Source organism: Mytilus californianus, unplaced genomic scaffold, assembly GCF_021869535.1.
Source record: "Mytilus californianus isolate M0D057914Y unplaced genomic scaffold, xbMytCali1.0.p SCAF_7, whole genome shotgun sequence".
NCBI classification, from domain to species: Eukaryota; Metazoa; Mollusca; class Bivalvia; order Mytilida; family Mytilidae; genus Mytilus; species Mytilus californianus.
In genome coordinates, this window is record NW_026262723.1 from 19,756,334 (window position 1) to 19,780,635 (window position 24,302).

General features: G+C 30.9%; 1 protein-coding gene and 1 long non-coding RNA gene across 2 annotated transcripts in view; one reads left to right on the forward strand and one right to left on the reverse strand.

The window, feature by feature from the left end:
* The window catches only part of LOC127708277 (uncharacterized), a 33,759-nt gene continuing 9,457 nt past the window's right edge, over positions 1 to 24,302 (forward strand). Inside the window, exons 1-2 of the mRNA XM_052213121.1 lie at positions 1 to 253; positions 1,063 to 1,198. Of these exons, the coding sequence (XP_052069081.1) occupies positions 244 to 253; positions 1,063 to 1,198 (146 nt within the window). The 5' untranslated portion in view covers positions 1 to 243. The remainder of the gene's footprint in view (positions 254 to 1,062; positions 1,199 to 24,302) is intronic.
* Positions 9,994 to 16,982, reverse strand: LOC127709942 (uncharacterized). The gene is made up of 4 exons (XR_007985861.1): positions 16,091 to 16,982; positions 15,064 to 15,232; positions 12,349 to 12,445; positions 9,994 to 10,060 (listed from the first exon to the last, which is right to left on the reverse strand). It is a non-coding gene; the product is annotated as an uncharacterized LOC127709942 (long non-coding RNA).

The window sequence follows — 24,302 nt, forward strand, 5'->3', positions numbered from 1 at the left end:
CTTTAGTATAGTTATAGTGACCTCAAACGACCTCCAAAGGGAGGTAGGATGTGTAAAAATAGATAACTTTTTGTACCAATGTAAGTGTATTGTCAAGTGATATGACCCTTAAATACTTCCTGGTTGAATTGTTATCAGGAAGAAAGTGAATTGAAAATACCAAAATTTTTTTTTTTAACTTAGCATTTATTTATTTCTAGAACTTTTTGGAATAATATTTTTTCCGAATTTCACTACAATCAAATGGATGAAGGTAAGTTAATAAAAAGTCTCTAATTGTAGCTATATAGAGAAACTTCAAATATCATTTTACTAGCCGGTACCTTTAAATTGAAACCTGTTCTTCAGAATAATGTTTATATTTTGACCTCCTTTTGAGTTTTACTGCATGTTTAGGTTGAAGTTGGGGTTGGGTGGGTTGGTGGTACATATATAAAAATGGTATATGTTATTCTTTTTCATTAGCATGAGGGAGATATATTATATGTAAATAGGGAGCAACTTACGTTCTGCAAAATAAGACGGGCGTATTTTTAGTTCTTTATTTTAGTTCACCAATTAAACTGTTTTTCAATGAATATCGATGCTTGCATATAGGTCCTGTAACATGCCGTAATTTTTCGCGAACACTTGAAAGTGACCTTAAGTCGTCATAGCAATCGTCGCCAATTCTTCATGCATGAAATAAAAACACTGCAGGAATATATGTACGAAGTAAACCCAATAATACAATTGCTTTGTTATCTGATTATATACAACTCTGTTATAGTAACTGATTTATAAAACCGCGTTCCCTAACTGCAATGACCTCTATAATACCATAAACGGTAAAAATTTAACGTACCAGATGCGCATTTCGACAATTAATGTCTCTTCTGTAATGCCCGAGCCAAATATTGGAATATCCAAAACCTAAAACAAGCGTTGAATAGAATATCAAATTAGGAACGACCTAAACAATACGTGAATAAACTGAGAAAAACCATACACAATATATATAGGTAGAGCTGCACAAAACAAATAATCATTATTATTGTTTGTATTACAATATTGTTTTTACAGAAGATGTTCCTTCAATTGACCATGGAGACGAATATGATTTGGAAGATATCTCTATATATGAGCTTTCTGATACAGCTGATACAGAAAGTATCAACACTGATGATCCTAGTAATCGGAGAAGCTCATTTAGAGACAGGTCTGTTAGATACTTAGAAATTTCGACTCTACATTTATGACATTCGAAACAAGAAAGATATCATCTTCATTTCTTTTTCTTGAATATTTGCAAAGAACAATGATTTGTGTTTTCCGATGAGTAAAACGCATACATCTAAACACAAACATAGCTACAAATACATGTATGTGTGTATGTTTGTATGTGTGTGTGAGGTTTTATGACGAATATAATAATAATGCTTAATTCATATGTCAATGGATACTTGTCAAATGTATGTCAGATTGCCAAGGACATGTTTCAATTGTCGGAGACGTTCTCCCGCAATCTTTTCCTCGATTGTGATATAACTGAACGCGACGAAACACCGAATATTTCATTACCATGAGCAACACGCCGGGAGCAACATGTGGAGTACGATCGACTTTATCGAACGCATGAGATCAATCCCGATTTCGATGGGGTTTGTTTTGATCAGTATTTCTTTTTATGTAGTGTTTTGTCGGTCTCTTTTCAACATATTAGTTTTAATCCTCCCTTAAATATCTTCCGTATCTACTTTGAAAATCGAATGTTGAAATTTGAATGTTGAATGCTATAATCGAAAGTTGATTATTGCCAATTCAATGAATGGTGAAAATTGATTATTGATATCGAATGATGGAAGTTGGATGTCGAATGTTGAACATTGAAGTCAAATGTTGAATGTTGAAAGCTTTTAAGTTGAAAATCTAATGTTGAAAGTTTTTAAGTTGAAAATCGAATGTTGAAAGTTTTTAAGTTGAAATTGAATGTTGAAGGTTGTAATCGACTAATGAATGTTGAAATCGAATGTTGAAAACTTCACGACAAAAGAGATGATTTCAGCTTCCCAATTGTGAACTTTCCATTTCTATGTAGCAACATTCCAGCAGCGCCTGCATACGGAGTATATATCTCCCAATTGATACGATATTCCCGGGCTTGTATTTCCTATCATGATTTCCCTGATAGAGGATTGCTGCTCACAAGGAAGCTATTAAACCAAGAGTTCCAAATGGTGAAGTTGAAATCATCCCTTCGTAAATTTTACCCACGCCATCACGGGTTGGTTGACCGTTACGGAATAACCGTTTCACAGATAATATCGGATATGTTCCTTATGTCGTAACTACAATTATACACTTCCTTTTGCACGAATGTGACCTACCGAATTAGATTATTTACCGGATTTGTAATAACATAAGCAACACGACGGGTGCCACATGTTGAGCAGGATCTGCTTACCTTTCCGGAGCACCTGTTTTTGGTGGGGTTCGTGTTGCTTAGTCTTTAGTTTCCTATGATGTTTCATCTGTACTATTATTTGTCTGTTTGTCTTTTTATTTTTGGCCATGGCGTTGTCATTTTGTTTTCGATCTATGAGTTTGACTGTCCCTCTGGTATCGTTCGTCCCTCTTTGATGTACAGAAAAACGACATTTAAAGATGCTTATACATACTTGTTTAAATTAAAACTTAAAACTAAAAAAGAAGACTTCATTTGATGTATATTAATTTTCATAAAGACTCTATCTTCACAGTAGTTATGGTTTTTGTGGTTTTAAGCCACACAAGCTCGTTTACTAACAACGTTATTTTCCAAGACATGGTGGATTCTGATAGAACAGAGTCATTTCTGCCACGCAGGCAGTAAAACTATTTTCCGCATCCTCTTGCAAAGATGACGAGAAATTGTCTAGTCTATTCTATTTAAGTACATCTATTGTTTAAATATAAAAAAAAAACAATTACATACACGTATACAGGCTGATTCCAATCATTTAAAAAAAATCGTTAGATTTATCTTATAAGTAATAATCGATGCGGGATATAAGTTAATACGGAAAAATTGATATTAAAGCAGATTTATATTTATAAAGGTTACAAAAGAGTTATATAGACAATAACAGTTTTAAAATTAACATCAATTCGTTATTAACAAAAATAGAAAATTTAATAACGACTTCATGTATCAGTTCTTCAAATAGAGGCTTAAGATCCCGAGAGGACATTCAAAGCGCATAAGTCAAAGAGAAACTGGCAAGGCTATGGCTAAAACGTAAGAAGATAAAAAGACAGACAAGTCGACGGAACAGTGCCTAAAAAATTTAAACATATTAACACGAAATCCATCAAAGACTCGGGTTGATCTTAAGCGGCCCCGAATAGGTAAGCAGATCTTGCTCCACTAGTAGTACTCGTCATAACTTGGAAAACCTAAAAATAAGGAGACTGAGTATTATTGAAAATGAAATAACTACATGCATTACGCAAATACGATATATTTATAATTTAACTTTACATTTTATAGTATTGAAATAATAAGAGAAAGACGAAAGATACCAGAGGGACATTCAAACACATAAGTCGAAAATAAACTGAAAACCGCATGGTTAAAAAAAGGAAAAAAAACTAACAGAAAAACAATAGTATACAAAACACAACATAGAAAACTAAAGACTGAGCAACACAAACCCCACCAAAAACTGGGGGTGATCTCAGGTGCTCCGGAAGGGTACGCTGATCCTGCTCCACATGTGGCACTCGTAGTGTTGCTCATGTTAGTACAAACCCGGTAATAAATCAAATTTGTAGGTCCCATTTCGGACTAAAAATCGCGGATTGAAAAACGCTACAAATAAACAGTCAACGAAAAGGGTTCATCTTAGATATATGAATTTAACAGATGTAAAACAATTAGTTGACACTTCCTACATATCACAAAGTATGTTTGAATTTTTTGACGGAAGACAAGACGTCCTTAGTCTACTGATAAAATAATCCTGTCTTCTTACATACTTTTCCCAGTAATTGTAATTTCAAGAAGATTGTATATTACAACCTTATAAACCTTGTTGAAAATCACGATCTAACATTATGATGAAAGTACATTTGTGTACAGAATACTAACATAGGAATTAACATAGTATTACATGATACATATATTCGTATTTTAATGAAATCGAGTGAATAGATGTTAATCTCAGAAATACATTACGCAATGACTGAACTATGTTTTCAGACTCGTTTTTTCTACAGAATGTAAGAGCCTCCCACTTTAACAAATCTTTAACATGGTATATACACAATTTACTTTATATAAACTGACATTTCATTCAGTGATAGTCAACAGTAGTTTATTTGCAAAGTATACAACATTTCAGGAGGAACTGCTTGTGGTCAATTATATTTTCCTGGATAGTGTTTCCAACCACTGCAGGGAATTTACTTCCAGATGTGATCGGGAGACGGAATAGTCGAGATGGTCAAATTTCTTCAATAGTAACTTTAAAAACAGTCATTGGAATTCTTATAGTATTAATGTATATAAGGTTTAGTCCCAGAAGAATAGAGGGTCTTCAGCTTAAGTATGATATAGTACAAATAATAATAATAGTTTTTCTACTGATTTCAATATGTATATATTTAGTTCTTATAATATATATATCATGTTTTCATCATTTTTGGACACGTTCATTCTCTAAAAGAAAACATCTCTTTTTAAAAATGTTGTTTATTGTAATCTTTACACCATGTAACATTGTATATCTAGCAATGAAAGTTAGCATTCATTTAACATGTATAGTCCGTCCAGAAAATGAAAACAGTTTAACAATACATATAATTTACGAATGTTTCTTCATTGTTTTTTTAATATTTCAAATGCTGTTTTTGTGTATATCTTCAGGAAAAAATTTGTATAAATCCTGTCTTACTCATTATGCTGCTACAATAGTCATAGCATCAAATGTTGCAATTGTTTTCTATAATTCTGTTAAAAATCACTTTGAAGATGTTTTACACCATAATGACAAACTCGAATGTTCAAACCAAACAATTGCATCATTAGTTTACGATTCTACAAAATCGTACCTTGAACCAACAGTAATTGAAAATGCTCTTCTATGCATACTTGTACTTAAAGAAATATTCTCCGAAAGCCATGATAATAAAAAATACCATGATATAACGACATCCACTCATAAGATTGTGCATAAAGTATTGTGTATCTTCTTATTATCTATAGCTTTTATTTTTCCTTATTTTTTACTCAAAATATTGCTTTTTAAAAATAGAAATATCAGTAGCAATCTCTACCTATTTCAGGCATGCGCATTTGCAATTGTCAAATTAATAATGTATACAGTATTGATTAAATGTTTTCACCTTCTTGCAGTGAAAGGTACCTTTTACTCAAAAACATCTGAAACACCTCTTAAATTAAGTCATTACTTGATTTTATTTAGTGCTTTTGGATCAGAAATATTCTTTGGACTTAATTTTGCTGCATCAGTTAGTATAACAGGAAAAGAAAGTTTTGCAGTAAATAATGTTTTACAGTTTATAACTACCTATGTGCAAACTGTTTTAATCCTGCAGATGAATGATTATAAAACGATAGATGACCGTCAAAATGCAATGTCGATATCGGGTACATTTTTATTCCTGTCCTTTGTTAATTTTGGACTCTGGTTATACGACACGTTCCTTGCTACTGAGCATTTTGATAAACTTTATTATACAGCCCAATTTTATGGATACTCAACAACGATGACACTAAGACATTTATTTGTGCCAATTTTAATATTCTATAGGTTCAAATGTTTCATTTCATTTTTTGAACTATCTGCTTTTACACCGCCTTTCGTGGAACGGTTTCTTTCCTTTGTGGACAAAGTTAGCCCGAGAATATGCTTTCGAAGACGGCAAAATTATGAGCAAATATAACAATTCCATTTTTACAATGCAAAATAATGAAATGAGTATTATATAATGAAGGACAAATATCTAACATTTAAGTTTGGCTTTACTTTCTGTCTTATTTGGTGGGTTTATCAGCTGTTCAACGTTTGTATTAGGTTTTTTAAAAATATAATGTTTTGGCCACGAAAATCACTGAAGAGATATCGTATGTCGAAATGCGCATCTGATGCAGCAAATATTTCTTAGTATTTGAAAACGTGTGTATTGACACATAAATAGAGGCAACCGTAGTTTACCGATGTTAAATCTAACAAGCTATACCCATCCATCATTTTCTTATTTTCATAATTTTGAAAAGTTGATGATTTAATTATCACCCATACACACATGTATTCAATACAACAAAATAATATAACAAAAATACCGAACTCCAAGGTAAATTAAATTCAAAAAGGGGAAAGTCCATAAAACTGACATTGAGTACGAAAATACAAAAAACCACCAATAATTACTTATATCAATTATTTTTCTTCACGTAGAATACAGTGTATTGATGCCATGAAGGTATGGTGTTTTCGTATAAATGTGAGGGACCTTTGACAACCTTGAAAACTTTTAAGAATTGAAAAAGAGAAAACCAATATTTTTTTTTTTAGATATAATATTAATTATATAGCACTTAATCGATTGCCAAAGTTAGGGTGACATTCAACATTTTCAATCAACTAGTACTTCATAAAAGAAGGAACTTGGAATCAAACAAGCAGCAGAGCTTCATTTGCAACGTCAATTCTAAAAAATATGTAGTGGATGGATTCGCCTATAATCTAAACCGATAATATGAATACTTCACAGATTGTCTTTAATTTATTAACATTTCACTTGACTTAACTTGTTTTATGGCATAAGTGCAATACAGGTGATTAATTGGTTTGCTCAGGTGTATGAGCAGGTGACATGTGTTCTTGTGGACCCTGTAATCTGATACTCAAACAGTCCGCTGTAGCAAATCGTCTGGTACATCAAATTATTCATTTTCGTATTTCATGTTCTAATCAGAAGTATTACTAAAAATTGCACATTATAACAAACCTTTCTTAAATTGTCCATTTATAATTTTTTGAATTATTAATACACTAAGGTTTCAACAACCTCAGGCAAAGTTGACCTAAGATGGACTTGGCTATTAAATGGATGTCCTTTTTTGGTCCAATAGCTCGTCAACTGTTTTAGTTCTTATACATCTTTCGCTTTCAAATATTACATTTTGTGCGTTCATAGTGAAGGTAAATCCAGAAAAACGCATCTGACACATGAAATTCATAAAGTGTCGTTTAAATTGTGTACCGACAGTAAATTCATCGCTTTAATTTGCTAATGAAAATGAAAAAAAAAATCACCAAAGTTCCTTATTTTAAAAGTATATAATATGTATAGATAGCATCTCCATATTTTCTGTTTGGAAGAAAGTCATTGAAGGCTGTCGTCATGTGTATATGATAATAAATACTTATTGCAAATGGTGTACATAATGGTACAAAACAGTTAATGTTCCTTCTTGATGATGTCAATTTAAAGGTTACAAATGTGCAGTAAAAAATATTTTTCATCACTAATTGTTTGGTTGTGTGTTTAATAGATATGTATGCCTTGTCTTCGATTCAACGTACGGAGCATTCTTTGTTTTTGTTTTTGCCTTTGTATCAATTGATACTTCCTTCCCGAGTCGAGTTACAAATTCCGTTTAAGTAAGTAGCTAGGTTCAACGTGAATTTATAGATTGATGAACTTGAAGCACAGAACACATGTTCATTATGAATCAAACAATTTAACATGTATGTCAAATTTGGGTTCGATTACGATTTGATGGTTCACTAATCTGGATAAAGTTTCAATTTTAAGTAAAACTAAAGTTTCGATTTAAGTAAGTTTACCATAAAGTCATGTTAACATAAACTTTCAACTTAGTACACGTGTCCATATGGCATGAACTTATTAAAATGTATGTCTAAATGAGATATAAGCTCTAATTTCATGGTTCACTATCTTGGTCAGGTTAAATGCTCCGTTTTTAAAGTTGTTTACCAACTACTAACAACTGTCCTATAAATTGGAGTTTTATCTAGCTATTAAAAATGCCTGTTCCATGTCAGGAATATGACAGTTGTTTCCATTCGTACCGTTGGTTGCTAAAGTCCTAACGTTCGATTTTGTCAGTTTTTATTGACATCCTTTTTTTTTAATTTACCTTGGAGATCGGTATCTAGTTATACTTGTTTACCATGAAGTTCTGGTCACATCAACTTGAAACTTAGTATACACGTTCAATATGATAGACCAATAAACTCAAAATAGATACCAGGATTAAACTTTTGTTTTCGTGAACTCGCTTTTCGTTTACAAAAGACTCATCAGTAACGCTCGAATCAAAGAAGTTTAAAAAGTCTAATTAGGATTTGAACCTAGAACTCGAGGTTTACAAAAGATGGAAAAATATATAACAGTGGAAGGTGCATGATATTGACACATACTCTTGTGCTCTTTAGAAAAAAATCTGCACCTACAGAGTTTTTACTAAGAAATATTTTTGCCTTATATAAATGGTTAATTTTACAGTCATGACTTGATTACTAAAACAAGCTGTTCGGTGGATTATGCAAATATATATCTTATTGTTTGGTGTTAATTGCTATAGATACTGTTGCCAAAGCGGTAAAATTGATCTAAAACTAGAAATGATGATTTGCTAGATACGACAGACATTTTGACTTTTTGCTTTCAGCATAACCCCGAACACGAACCATCATATTCCCATTCTAACCGGAATTTGTTCAATGTTTTTGGTAAACAGTGTGTCAGATAAAAAATCGTGTCATGTGATGCTGTTTTATATGTAACTATATGGTATGTGTTTATTTGATTGAAAACCGTATGGTATCCTATAGTTTCTTACATCAAAGTTAATTGGTATCTTGTAGATATTTGTCACATTGCCATTGCCGATAGTACATAGGAAAAATTGCAACATATGTTTTCATATGTTTAACATATGTTTTTCATATGTTTGAAAACATATGTAAACATATGTTTAGGCCCGACATGAAAACATATGTTTTCGAACATATGAAAAACATATGGAAAACATATGAAAAACATATGTTTTTAAAATCATATGAAAAACATATGTTTTTCATACATGTAAACATATGAAAAACATATGTTTTTCATATGTTTTTTACAAACATATGTTTTTCATATGTTTTCATACCTGGCCTAAACATATGTTTTCATATGTTTGTCCTAAACATATGTTTTCATATGTTTGGCCCAAACATATGTTTTCATATGATTTTATCTTGATCTTAAATATATTTATTTTTTATATGTTTTTAATTGTTCAAATGCATTTATTTTCTCATAGATTCTTAACATGGTTTTTATATATATGTATTTTTTTTTGCGATAGGTTTTTAAGGGTAATGTTTTGATGTTTTTTAATATGTTTTTCTTTAATTTGTCATCTTTTTTTTCTGTCAGGAACTCATTTTGAGTGTAAATACTTCATTGTGATGAGTTGTTGCTTTAAAAAGTAAAAAACCCAAAATACCAAATTCCATAGAAAATACATGGCAAAATCAAAAGCTCAAACAAATAAAAAACAATAAGTGCTCCATAATTTTTATATAAAGTAGAACTTTTTTTATTAAGTTGTTGTCTCTTCTATTTCATATTTTTGTCTCTTTGACATACATTGTACCATATTTCTATTGTCTATATTCTATTTTCATATGTGTGTCTCTTTGACATACCCCATTTCTATTGTCTATATTATATTTTCATATGTTTGTCTCTTTGACATACTCCATTTCTATTGTCTATATTATATTTTCATATGTGTGTCTCTTTGACATACATGTGTACTCCATTTCTATTGTCTATACTATATTTTCCAATGATGTATGAGATATTTCTATTGCTAAATCACCATACACAGATATGTAATTGTCTACACTGCTGGCTAATACTGGTGCATGTGTATGCAGCTGCTTTTTGGAAATATCCTGTATGATTAAGAAAGACAACTAGATTGACTTTGAGCTCAATATTGTATTAATTAAAAATTAATGTTCTTTGGTTCTGTTTCTTTACTTTTCAGTTCCTGCAAGTAGAAATAAAAGAACAGAGTTTCAATGTCCACCTAGTTGCACATTTTTAGCTCACCTGGCCCGAAGGGCCAAGTGAGCTATTCTCATCACTTGGCACCTGTTGTCGTCGTCCGGATTCGTCGTTAACTTTTTACATTTTTAACTTCTTCTAGAGAACCACTGAATGGATTGGAACAAAATATGGCATGAATGTTCCTTATGAGGTGCTGACCAAGTGTTGTTACTTTGTTGCTGATCCATCATCCAAGATGGCCGCCAGCGGGGGACTTAGTTTAACATAGGACCCTATGGGAAATACATACAAATGTCTTCTTTTAGAGAACCACTGAATGGAATGAAACCAAACATAGCATGAATGTTCCTTATTAGGTGCTGACCTAGTGTTGTTACTTTGTAGCCGATCCATCATCCAAGATGGCCACCAGCGGGGGCTTAGTTTAACAAAGGACCCTACGGGAAATACATACAAATGTCTTCTTTTAGAGAACCACTGAATGGAATGAAAGCAAACATAGCAATATTAAACCAAATTTGGCCTCAAACATTATTATAAGTATCTGTTATGATTTTTATCTTTTTCTATATGATTTCAAAAACACAAGTAGAGTGAGGTGAGCGACACAGGCTCTTGAGAGCCTCTAGTTTATCTATCAAGGGGCAATATTAACATGATTAAAAAAAAACAACAAAATATTTATAAATAAAAAATGTGCTTGGGGGAAAAAAAGGTTCTTTTTCTTGTATACTAAATATTTCAAACTGACCTTCAAGGGCATTTCTATAATAGTATACTATAAGTTTAATAAAATAAATTGAGAGCATTTACGAGGCCATTTTCCATAAATTTAATATTTCCAAGAGGCATAACTCTTTTGAAAAAATTCAATTGGCCATCATATTACAACTGCCAGTTGGACATTTACACCTTACAATAATTCCATACACCAAATATAGTAAGTATAACTTATTGCTTATAATACCTGAGGTATTGACTTAACCACGAAAACTTTCTGACAGAGTAGACAGACACTAGCTATAGGACCTTGCAAGGTACCCACATACTAAGTAAATAGAAATATCCTATTACCATGATTACTATAAATAATATTAATAAGAGAGAAATTAACATTACAAAAAAACTTTAACCACAGACTGAACCTAAACTTTAGGACAGCGACGCCGCCCCAGGCAGAATCTAGGATCACTGTCTCGCTTTCACGAAATAAATTTGCAAACTTGACAAAAAGCAGAACTTGTATTTCAGAAATAGAAATTCTATGCAATTATTAATACTTATATGCTGTTATGGTCCTACATATTCTTGTGTGTTCAATATTTTGGCATTACACAAAGTCATGCTTTCTTAGACTGTTTGAAATGACAAATGTTTTGTTGTTACATTAATTGATTAAATCTGTTGAAGGTGAATTGATAGATATTTTAGTTTGGAAAAAAAAACATAATTTTTGCATCTTTTATTATTTTGTTATTTCTTTTTAAGTGCTTGTTGATGAGTCCAGCCCTTTCTGGCTGATTTTGACATTTGTTTCTTATGTTGGGTGCTGTCTGCCATACTGTGTGTAGTTTTATTTTTTTCATTGGTTCACATTTTTTCATCCTTATACAAGTTATAGCCATAATTGGTTACTTTATGGTATGGATAATGATCATTGTTTATGGCTGTACAGTGACCAGCAAATGTTTACATCTTCGTCCTTTGGTTTTTTAATTGATAGTTGTCACATTGAAAATCATACATGTACCTCATCTCCTTATACATGTTATATCTATATGCTGGTTCATAAAAAATCTTAAAAGGAAATTATTCAATTGTTATATGTTTGAAAACTCTTTCCTATAATGCAAAAACAATAATTGATTGATTTTTCTAGCTTATTTTAATGTTCAGTGGCTAATATTTTATGTATATTCAAGACGAGAACAACTTTTAAATATACAATTCATAATACATTGTAATATAAGCAAATGCTTTATTTTAACTTCTGACATCTCATGTGTGTGTGTGTGTGGAGCAGAAGAAGGATTCCTTGATAAAATTGAGAATGGAAATGGGGAATGTGTCAAAGAAACAACAACCCGACCATAGAGCAGACAACAGCCGAAGGCCACCAAATTGATGCATACTTGACATCAGAAAGACATAAATAAACAACAGTATACATGGTATACATGCTGTAACATGTACAATTACACATGAAAAAGTTTTAAATAGATAACATTAAATTATTTAAATTAACTGCAATTCTACAGATGAACTTACTTTGATACCAGTTCTTTTTGCCTGACATCCGCACCTACATGTACACCAGTGATTTTAATACTGTACTTTCCTTTCATTTGGTAACCATGGTAACAAGCTAAAATTGTAAATCTTAATTTAATCCAGAAGTCCAGACAAAAACAAGATCATTTTTGTAGACGTAGTATGAACTGTTGCTCACTAATTTATATTTTTACTTTTGAGTGAATGGAAACAATATGCAACAAACAACAAAAAGATCAAAAGTGTAACTAATATTAATAATATATGTATAGCCTAAGCCCGTCTCAGTATAGTATGAACTTTTTCTAATATAAAATGATCTATTCTGCTGTCTACAGTTTAAAATAAAATGCTCCCCAGGGCGCAGCTTGATACGACCAACAGATGGGGCAAGTATTGACACAATATTCAAGCTTGATACAGCTCTGAATTTGGTTTGAGATTAAATATTTGACACAGCATACATGGAATAGGTTTCTGACACAGAATGAATGTGGTCTAAGAACTTAAAAATTTTAAAATTAGACATTTACCTTTTATGGTCCAATATCCTAAATCTAAATACATGGTTAGATTCAGCATATAAAAGAACCCCAAGAATTCAATTTTTTGTTGAAATCAAACAAAGTTTAATTATGGACCCTTTTGAACTCAATGTGGACCAATTTGATAACGGAGCCCAAAAATCAAAAATCTAAATACATGGTTAGATTCAGCATATCAAGGAACCCCATATATTCAATTTTTGTTAAACTCAAACAAAGTTAAATTTTGCACCCGATTTGGACCAACTCGAAAACTGGGCCCATAATCAAAAGTCTATATACATGTTTAGATTCTGCATATCAAAGAACCCCAAGAATTCAATTTTGTTAAAATCAAACTAAGTTTTATATTGGACCCTTTGGACCTTAATGTAGACCAATTTGAAAACAGGACCAAAAATTAAAAATCTAAATACACGGTTAGATTTGGCATATCAAAGAACCCCAATAATTCAATTTTTGATGAAATCAAACAAAGTTTAATTTTGGACCCTTTGGACCTCAATGAGGACCAATTTAAAAACGGGACACAAAATCCAAAAACTTAATACACTGTTAGATTCAGCATATCAAAGAATCCCTCATATTCAATTTTTGTTGAAATCAAACAAAGTTTAATTTTGGACCAACTTGAAAACTGGACCCAAAATCAAAAATCTATATACATGTTAAGATTCAGCATATCAATGCAAAGAACCCCAAGAATTCAATTTTTGTTAAAATCAAACTAAGTTTAATTTTGGACCCTTTGGACCTTAATGTAGACCAATTTGAAAACGGAACCAAAAATTAAAAATCTAAATACACGGTTAGATTCGGCATATCAAAGAACCCCAATAAATCAATTTTTGATGAAATCAAACAAAGTTTAATTTTGGATCCTATGGACCTCAATGTGGACCAATTTAAAAACGGGGCCCAAAATCCAAAAACTGAATACATGGTTAGATTCAGCATATTAAAAAAAACCAACAATTCAAGAATAAAACCCCATTGAAATTGGTCAAGAAATAAGCAATTTATACAAAGTATTAGAAAAGTATTGTTATTGGCCCCTAATTCCTAAACAGTTAGGGTCATAACCCCCAAATTCAATTCCAACCTTCCTTTTTTGGTATGGAACCTTGTGGTACAATTTCAGAAAGATCCATACACTTACACACAAGTTATATTGTCTGGAAACTGGTAAAATGCTTATGTTGACCCCTTTTTAGGCCCTTAATTCCTAAACTGTTGGGACCATAACCCCCAAAATCAATTCCAACCTTCCTTTTGTGGTTTCAAACCTTGTGTTTAAATTTCATAGAGATCCATTCACTGAAACAAAAGTTATTGTCCGGAAACTAAGTGTCTTCGGACGACGCGGACAACAACGACGACGTGAAACCAATATACGACTGCAAATTTTTTTTGCAGTCGTATAAAAAACAACATTAAGGCCTTAACTCTTGATGTTTAGTAAATCTTGATTTCCTGTTAAATAGGCAAAATTGTTTAAATACACCATTTATAGGCATGTTGTGGAATCTCAATAAATACTTATGATTGCAATGTTCGTTTAATCGTCGTTGTAGCTATGAAATCTATACTATTTTCCGACAAGGAAATATTAACTCATGAACATAACATGCATAATATGTTGTCATTTGTGTTACCATCCATCATTTTTTGTCCATACTTCATGCATTTGATAAAAGAACAGCTTTTCAATGTACCTCGCCAATTGATGGATATACATGTATAAAATCTGCTATCAAAAAGCAAAAAATATGTATGTTCTTTTAACCTTTTTCATAAATTATAAATAATCTAAAAGAAATGAAGATGTGTGGGATTGCTTGCAATGCAATTTTTCTTACAATATCTATTTCCAAGAGGCATAACTCCTGTAAACATATTTGATCAGCACTTATTTTCTAACTCATAAAAGCCTAAGCTGATATAGACCTACATGTATGGTATGAATTACAAAAATATCTGACAAAAAAATGTAACCATAACAGTGCTTTACTGGTTATCTTCAATAGAATTTACATTTCAAAGTGAAGTAATTCCTGTATAAATAATTTATCCAAGACATTACTGGTATATATAATAAACCTTTGGTATACATAAATATTACATGAATAAACAAAATATTTAAACAGTTATCCTTTTCATTACATACCTCTCATCACAAAATAATTATTGCCTGCTGCTCCTTATTTGCACATAAATCAATATGACAATCTATGAATCCATTATATAATCTAGAAACCAATGCCTCAAATGAATTCTGTTCTGTTGCTTAGATTCTTCTACTTCTTGAAGTACAAAATGTAACTTCATTGAAAATGCTAAAAGAAATAATGTATGACATGTACAAATGTATAATAAAATGAAGTTACAATATTAATATATCTGCCAAATTTATTGCCTTAAATATTTTTATATGACAAAATTGGCTTATTTTGATCTTTTAAAACAAGAACAACAGATCTAGACTTGCCCTGAAAAAAAATTAACTATATAAAAAGTATTAAACTATTTGTCTTTTGAATGTTCTAATCCATCTTATGTTAATTGTTTATTAAATCCATATGACCATTGTATGCAGTGATGAATCAAAGTGGTTAAACCTGCTTTGTACGTATACAGATCTGATGTCAGATGAGTTAAGCCTTTTCACACTAGTACTCAGTAAAAGTAGTCTCAGACTCAGGATAATTAAGGCTTATTGTACTTGTCATATGTAAAGCCCTGTAATTTTCTTAGTTGCAAGTATTGATTTGCCTTAAGAGCTTTAATCAAATGTGATGATTTTCTCGGTAATGCTAGAATGTGATTCTTGTCCGCTCCAGCATGTCCTGGAATCACTCATAATTAAAATTTGGAAAAGGTTACATGTACATTATTACCTACGCAATGTATGAAAAGGTATATACATTTTTTAAATCTAAGTTAAATGAAAAGGGGGGAGTAATTGATCCCCAGGGGCACCCTTATCTATTAATTGTAAAATAGCTACTAATTGCTAAAGAGATTATAAAGTCGTCAGCACAGTGTCATGCCCCATGTTTTTAAAACAACTGCTAAACAAATACAAATATCAGGTTTACATATATCTAGTCAAATAGTTTTTCGTGAAAAATAAAGCACACACATCTTCCTGTTTTTATCCAATAATTAAACAAAATGTGCATAATAATATTTACCTTTCGTTGTGCTTTTAGGGTACGTAAAACTATCCATCAAAACAAAATCACTTTCGCTGTTTCGTTGCGTTGACTTTCTATAAATTTTCTATGTTTCGTTCCCCGGTTTCTTCCAGTTAATCGACAAGTCACCCATTTCAATTTATCTGCTTATAATAAATTTAGATTCACCATTTTGAAAAACCAAAGTTCTTTGTATCATCTTATCTCTGTCCATTCAAACTTTTTAAATGACAACAGCGATCGCGTGAGCGTCCATGGATTTTGCGTCATAAAATAAAAAATGGTAACGGTGAAAAGATTTCCGGGTTTCCGTATTCGACGCACCATGCAAGCTTTCGTACATTTACGTATATATATATATATATATATATGATGGTCTGGAATCAAGATTGGGGTTTAAGAATATAGAAAATAATGACAAAAAGTGCAAAATAAAGAAAAAAAAAAATAAAGAACAGATACTAAAAAAAGCAGAAATATGGAATAAAGAATCATAGAGAATAATGGGATTATTGATTAAAAAAAAAGAATTGAGAATAAAGAACAAACTAAATAAAGAATATTTATTCATATTATTATTTAATATTTATAACTCATTCATTTATTTTACATTATGTTCCATTCAGAATTAGATAGCTCTGCTGTGGGGGTCACATAGCCTGAGGGCTGACATGCTTATATCATCATGATGATGTGGGATTTAGTGGTAAGAGTAGAAAGTGCACTTTCCTGTTTGAGAAATACACTATATAGATAATGAATGAAAAAAATGTATGTGATAATTAAATGACAAATTTTGACATTTTCTCAAAACATTTTTTTTTAAATGTCCTTTAAAACATATGAAAACATATGAAAATCATATGTTTTTCATATGTTTACAAACATATGTAAACATATTTTTTAAAACATATTAAAACATATGTTTGCTTCCATATGTTTTCATATGTTTCAAAACATATGTAAACATATGTTTGTTAACATATGTTTTTCATATGTTTGGGACAAACATATGAAAAACATGAAAATCATATGTTTTTCATATGTTTTGAAAACATATGAAAAACATATGTTGCAATTTTTCCTGTGTACGATATTTGATAGACGTATAAAGTACATAAACATTGTTTGTACACGTCCATGCTTTTATGCCCCATTTAATACATGTAGTTACTGCGTACGTGAAACTCATATTTGCTTCATCTGGTTCAAAGATTTCGAAAGTGGTCCAGTATTTACAGACTCAATATTAGGTTTGCTTGTAATGTCGGCATTTGTTCTATTCTGACGTTTATATTTTCACAGGTAAGTTTCTAAAAAAAATAGATTTGTTTTATTTATATACACGTACAAGAATATTACATTGGGATTGAGTTTGTACATGTAATGGTGTTATTTTATGTATTTTCTAACCATGACAAGAATATTAAAATGGAATTGTGTTTGTAATGGTTTTATTATTTGTATTTTCTAACCATGTCGGGTTTTCTTCTTAATCAAAACTGTGTATAAACAAAAACATTTTTAGCTTCACATTGAACAATTTTTAGTTTGACTAGGTTTTAGTATTCACAAAAGTATAAACTGCGTGATAATAAATGCATACCATCAGATACAAATGTAACCCCAACTAATACATTTAACAATGGTTTTAAAGCCAGCTGAGTGGTATATATGTAACTCGATTTAAATCCATTGATAAGTCATATTTTGTAAACAATCACTGCACCATACAAAGTGTATGTATTTACACTTATTTATTACATGGCAGTTAAACGGGCATAAGCTGTCAAATTTATGTTAACCGATTTGACTCAAATTCTCATATTTGATTTATAACATACTAAAATGTGTATTCAAATTATAAGAAGCCTAAAATAAAAACTTAACAATGACTTGATATTATGTATCAACATTTCGTGTGTATTTTTGTCTAGACGTCATCTAATTAACCATCGAGATGACCTCCGATGACTGCCAACGGTCATATAACCCGATATAAACATAAACATAAATTTAAACAGATAGTGACCACGTGCAATTGGATTTTTCTTAGTCTGTTTAATTTCACATTGTAGGTTAAAAAGTATGTTTATCATCGTTGTTTCACTATTTCTCTTTCATAAATGATTGAACAAAAAAAAATATTTTCTATTATTTTCATATCTCGTAGCTAATGCCCCTTTAAGGAAACTATATTAATATTTCTTACAGGGAATAGTTAGAAGCCATTTATGGCTGTTTATTGTTCAAATGGAGATAGAAAAGAAGCTTATTTAAGATCTCGTAGATTGATTTATTGTTTTTTTGTGTAACCTTCAGTGGCAAATATTTCGTAAGGTCACATAGAAGAAGAACGATTAAGTAACATGTAATCCTGAAAAACAGTCGTGAACTCTAGTGTTCCAAAAAATAAGTACTCCTGCATACAAATGAAAAATTTGGCTAGATATAAAACTGGTTAAATGCCTGTATCAAGTCAGGAATATGACAATTGTTCAGGTCGTTTGATGTGTTTGAGCTTTTAATTTTGCCATTTTAAAAAGGACATCCGTTTTGAATTTTGCCTTGGAGCTCAGAATTTTTGCTATTTTACTTCTTACTAAAGTCTTTGTTGTAGTACTCAGCACGTGTAATACTTGCTAGTATATAAACTCATATACAGATATATAAACAGATACATATTGAATGATAAAGTTGTGAACAAAGAGAACGATTTCTCATTACCCAAATTGAACAGCATTACAAAGTATGTTCTTTGGAAAATTTGAGGTCATGACAACTTTTTGATAATGTATATACATTTATTTATGTTAGAATTGAACATATTGTATAAATGCTTTTTTTTGTAGATATCTTATGGAATTGTTTGTCGTTGGTTGACTGCCTCATTTCTATCCGCATATAATTTTTCTCATAGCTAATTTTTTTCGAATGTTAAATATGTTATTTCTTTTTTCATTTTAAAATGTTTGTTGGATAAAATTACCAAACTATCTCGAAAGGGAGGTAGGAAGTGTAAAAATAGAACTTTTGTACCCATGAACAATGTAAGTGTCGTGTCAAGTGATTTCACCGATAAATACTTCCCGATCAAATTGTTATCAAGCAAAACATTTGCAAAAGTAAATAGAAACTTCCAAACATTTTTATTTTCAACTGATTAATTTGCATGTTAAAAACACCATGATATTGTTATTAATATTACTTCTTGAAACATAACCTGCATTTAGCATGTTCTTAATTTTTCGAGTACAGTAATGGATACAAGTAAGTATTCAAAAGTCTCAAATTGAACAAGAAACTTAAATTCGTGATGAAGATCGTAGAACTTTCGTTTGCATCTATAGTTTTTTTCACTGAAGACGATATCATTAACATGTTGGACAGTTTGATCAACAACAGATTTGTCGAATTTGATGTTTATGTTATTACGTCCACAGTAAGAATCATTTTTCGGTGAAGTCGTTGACGCCGATTTACAACAGGTCAACCGGTATAACACATTCATACAAAACAACAACTCTAGATTTGTGTATCAATAGTTCAACAGTCGGTATTCCGATCGGAATAAATTGAATACCTCTACTGGCTGATATGTTGTGTAGTAATATGAAACAAAATTCCGAAAAACCTCCACAAGGACAAAAAAAAAACATATTTAACCTATAATTTCACGTTCAAATATATTGATGATATATTGTCAATCAATAATCCACGTTTCAGTCAGTCATTGGATCAGATGTATCCCAGTAAACTTGATATAAAAGAGTGAAACTAGAAGGTCGACCATCTTATTATCTGGGTTTTATTTCTGCACCTGACATTTCAGTTTCTCTATTGTCAACCTCCCATGTCTCAGTTTATAATATGTATTATATATGTATTGATTTAAAATAAATAAATAATATCTTGCAAGTGTATTTGAAATATAAAAAAAAAATCGAAATATTTGATTTCGATGAGAAGATAGAGATTTTGATATTTTTAGATTGAGTTGTTTCCCTTGTACAGTAACGGAAATTAAGTTTGAAAATTAGTTTTACTCTTAAAAATTGGTATCTAGTGATTCTATATATTTAAATAAAAGGTAAGAAAGAAGATTAAAAAAAAAATAAAAAGCGTTTGATTTTATTGTAAAAAGTGATTTATGAAACTCTCACAAGTTAGACTTATTGCGATTGCGTATGCAGTTTGTAGAGAGGTTAACAGTCATTTTTGTCACTGACAAGTTTAATATAACATGTGAAATGTATTGTTGGAAAAAGACATGTGGGGATTCAAATAATTTATTTCTGTTATTTCTTTTCTAAAACAAATTGATATCAAAGTGAACTTTTGAGTGAGAAGCGAACCATGTGTAACATGTCATTTAGACGAAACGAGATCATTTATAGTTTATAAAATAATTACATCCAAGACAGTTTAGTATTAAGAAGCAGGAGTTATATAAGGCATTATTCATTCAAACAATTTACAAGTTTATCTATAAAGTAATTTTTTAGATTGTTTTATAATAAGTCTAGAATAATGTACGTTACATATTGCAAATTGACATGAAACTTTGTAATATTTACCAATCTTGATTAATTGTGTGTTTTAATGAATCAAGGTTATTTTGAGAAAAGGATGTAATAAAAATAAGAGCGAAGAAAACAAAAGAGAATTGATGCCATATCATTTAATTTCACATTAAGGTATATTGGTGATGTTCTTTCCATTGACTGTTGCCACCGCCTACGTTTTAGACATATATCTCGAATTTTACATAAGCGCTCATCTCAGTACCAGAATATATGACAAACAAGACGATTCTAATCTTGAAATTATCAATTTCCCCAAACTTAGCTGCAATATACCAACTTCACCTGCATATGGGATATACATTTCCAAATTCATTCGCTATTCAAGATCTTGAAGTTGCTACTCAGACTTAATAAAACATCATCAGTGTCTGAGCAGAAAGTTGATGAACCAGGGATATGTCACAGACCTTCTCGTCCTTTTTCTAAAACAAATTTATCGGATGATACATGTACCAAGACTTTGTTGATAAATATTTACAAATAATACATGATGGTCTTGAAGTATAGATTATAGATATCGACGTTGTTCATCATCTCAACTACGTGTTACTGTGTTCTTTTATTTGTCTTTGTATATCATTAACAATTACTGTTTAGTCAATTTTTGGTAATATCCTTTTGGCGTGGCTCGATATTTGTGCATCCCGCCAATATGTTATTGTGTATTTTATCATTTTATGTATTCTTGTCTTTATCTTTTTGTGCATAAATAACAAAATGTTTTCTTTATGAAGAGTTTGTAATATTCATCCACCATTAACACAAAATTATTTATAAGATGTCATTCTGTGAAAGACTAAACTACTTTTATGCTTTGTTTGCTCTATTCAAACAAAACTTTACAAAATCCGGATAATTTTTAAGTTTAAAACCTAAATTGCTGTTTGAAATTGATAAGAAGGGAAAATGAATATCATTAAGTCAATAGACATCTTGACTTCGGCCATAAATTCCAGTCCAAGTTAAATTCAAAATGAACCGTAAATGCTTTATTTCATAGAATTTGTCATACTATCTTAAAAGGGGATCTTTTTTATATATTAGCCCATTTTAGCCGTGGTACTCCCATAAGCCTGGAAATCTCGTGGATAGTCATAGTCGCATATCATCAAAAGACCAGGAAAAGTAGATAGGACTTAAATTCATTATTCTTATTTTTTGATGTACCTTGTTAATGAGTTCAGTACAGAATGCTTGTTTTATCGTCGCTTAATTCAAACTTCCCCATTGATTTGTTCAAAACCGGGCAATGAATGAAAATTAACAAAAACATAGACATCATAAACATAGAGACAGGTTGCTTTTCAACATTTCAATGACATAAAAAAAAATGTAAACAAATATGCATTTTTCATCACATGAATGACTAAATTACTATTTTCTGAACAATGTCGTTCCTATATTAATGTTTCAAAAAGCTCTTAAAATTATTTTGAAGTTGCTCAATCAGAAAGTGTTGCAAAATTGGAATATTTGTATGAATTTGATATTTATGATCATAAACGAATGGTACCAATTTTGTTTTGTAATCTTTAGAAGGATCATGAAGATCTGGTGTCGCTTATTTGTCATTGCAAAAAATCATTGAAAACATTCAAATTGTTTTGTAACTATAATAAAATTTGTCATTGTAATTGGTACAGCAATAAGACAAATTTCCACCAAATGTCAAATGAAGTGGATGTAAGCAATTATAGGCAACGGCCTTTAACAATGAGAAAAAACCCATACCGTATAGTCGGCTATGAAAGGCCTATGATGGTTCAATGATCTGGTTTTGTCTTAAGATAACGCGGTAGTGCCCTATTGCAATTACTGTTTGTCTATCCGTTAACATATTTATGTCGTATGATAAGTCAAGATTGCTTGGTTCATGTCTGTCATATTTGTTTTTCGTAAATGTTTTTTTTTTTATAAATTAGGCCGTTTGTTTTTCTCAATTGAATTGATTCATATTTTTCATATCATATCGGGGTCTTTTATAGCCGAAAATACGGTATGGGGTTTTCTCATTGTTGAAGGCCGTACGTACGGGTTACCTACAATTGCTTACATTCACTTCATTAAATCTTCGGTGGATAGTTGTCTCTTTTGGCAATCATACCACATCTCCTTATTTTTATACTGATATGATATCAGTATTTATATCTAAGATCATTGTCTATTTTTGTTAAAATAGGGGAACAATTTTGGTAAAAACTGAAAAATATTGAGAAATATCTTTTTACGCTAAGATTTCAATGGAAAATGGTATTTTGTCTGGACATTTAAAATTTGCGGCATGTAAAAATTGGTGAAAAGTATGACAAAATTTAATTTTTTTTAAAAATTAACAAATTATGATTTTCATCTGAATGGGACAGGATTTCAAAACCAATTTATATTTAGGTATGATAAGGAATTTATTCACAATATCGAATTTTCTATGAATCGATAAACAAAACACAAAATTCAAAAGTTCATGTATCAAGGACGAGATTAAATTAAGTGTATTATGCTATTCTCAATTGATAAGTGATGTCCAATTTTGCGGTAAAATATGAGCTTTTATATATAAAAAAAAAAAAAAAAAAAAGAAACACAAACAATTTGGGAGTGATCTTTTTGTGTTGTGATTTTGAACGAATATTGAAACATAGGACTTGTATTATTTGCCATTCTGAATTGATTACCATATTCAGAATGGTGTCAAATTTCAAAGACAGTTGTATAGAAGAATTTATATATGTACCAGAAAGAAATCCCGAAATAATTCTTGGTTCAAATTTGTTGTGTTTGACGTTTCAATGCGACGCAGTTAAAATATCGGCTGTTTGAAACAATTGAACGATACGAGTCATACTTATGTTTTATTTTAGATCTTTCGATATGATAGTTTTACTTTCGAGCTGAAAAAATGTTGAAAGTTCGCTGGATCACTGTATTTGGACATACATTTTTTTTTATTATAGTAAGACAAGATATCTGTTATAACTAGTCCAGCGTGCATTCATCACCAGGCAAGCGAATCTAGTCTTGTTACGATCGGGAAAAGAACACAATCGGTAGATTTACAGACTAAACTAGGGAATCTACCATAGCTTAAGATACAGACGTTCTTATTTCCACCACATATTTTGGAACTATGACATACATCAATGCCTAAACATTCAATGTATTTCAAGGAAAAACTTGCAGACCACCCAGCGATTAGTGCATTTAGCATTACGTATCCAGTGATACTAATTTTTCGACAAATTAGGCTCTTTGTGGCGTTGTTATCTTGGAAGTCTAGAGATGATTGCCTCTTACGTAAAATAGGGTATTCTTAGAAACATGATTTTCTTATTAGTTGTTATTCATTTCGAACTAGTTTTCAGTAACTGCGAGTACTCTGAGATCTGTACTTTGTGTCTTCTTTTCTGTTTTTGCTAGTTGCATTTGTTGCTTTATATCAATTCAAGATTATGTTGTGCTGTTACACCACTGTCCAAGATTAGGGGAGTATTTGCACGCCCGCAACTATGTTTAATTCCACCACAATATGTATGTGCCGGTCCGAAGTCAGGAGACTGTAATGCAGTGGTCGTCGTTTGTTGCTGTATATATTTGTTTTTCGTTTATATTGTTTTGTACATTCATTA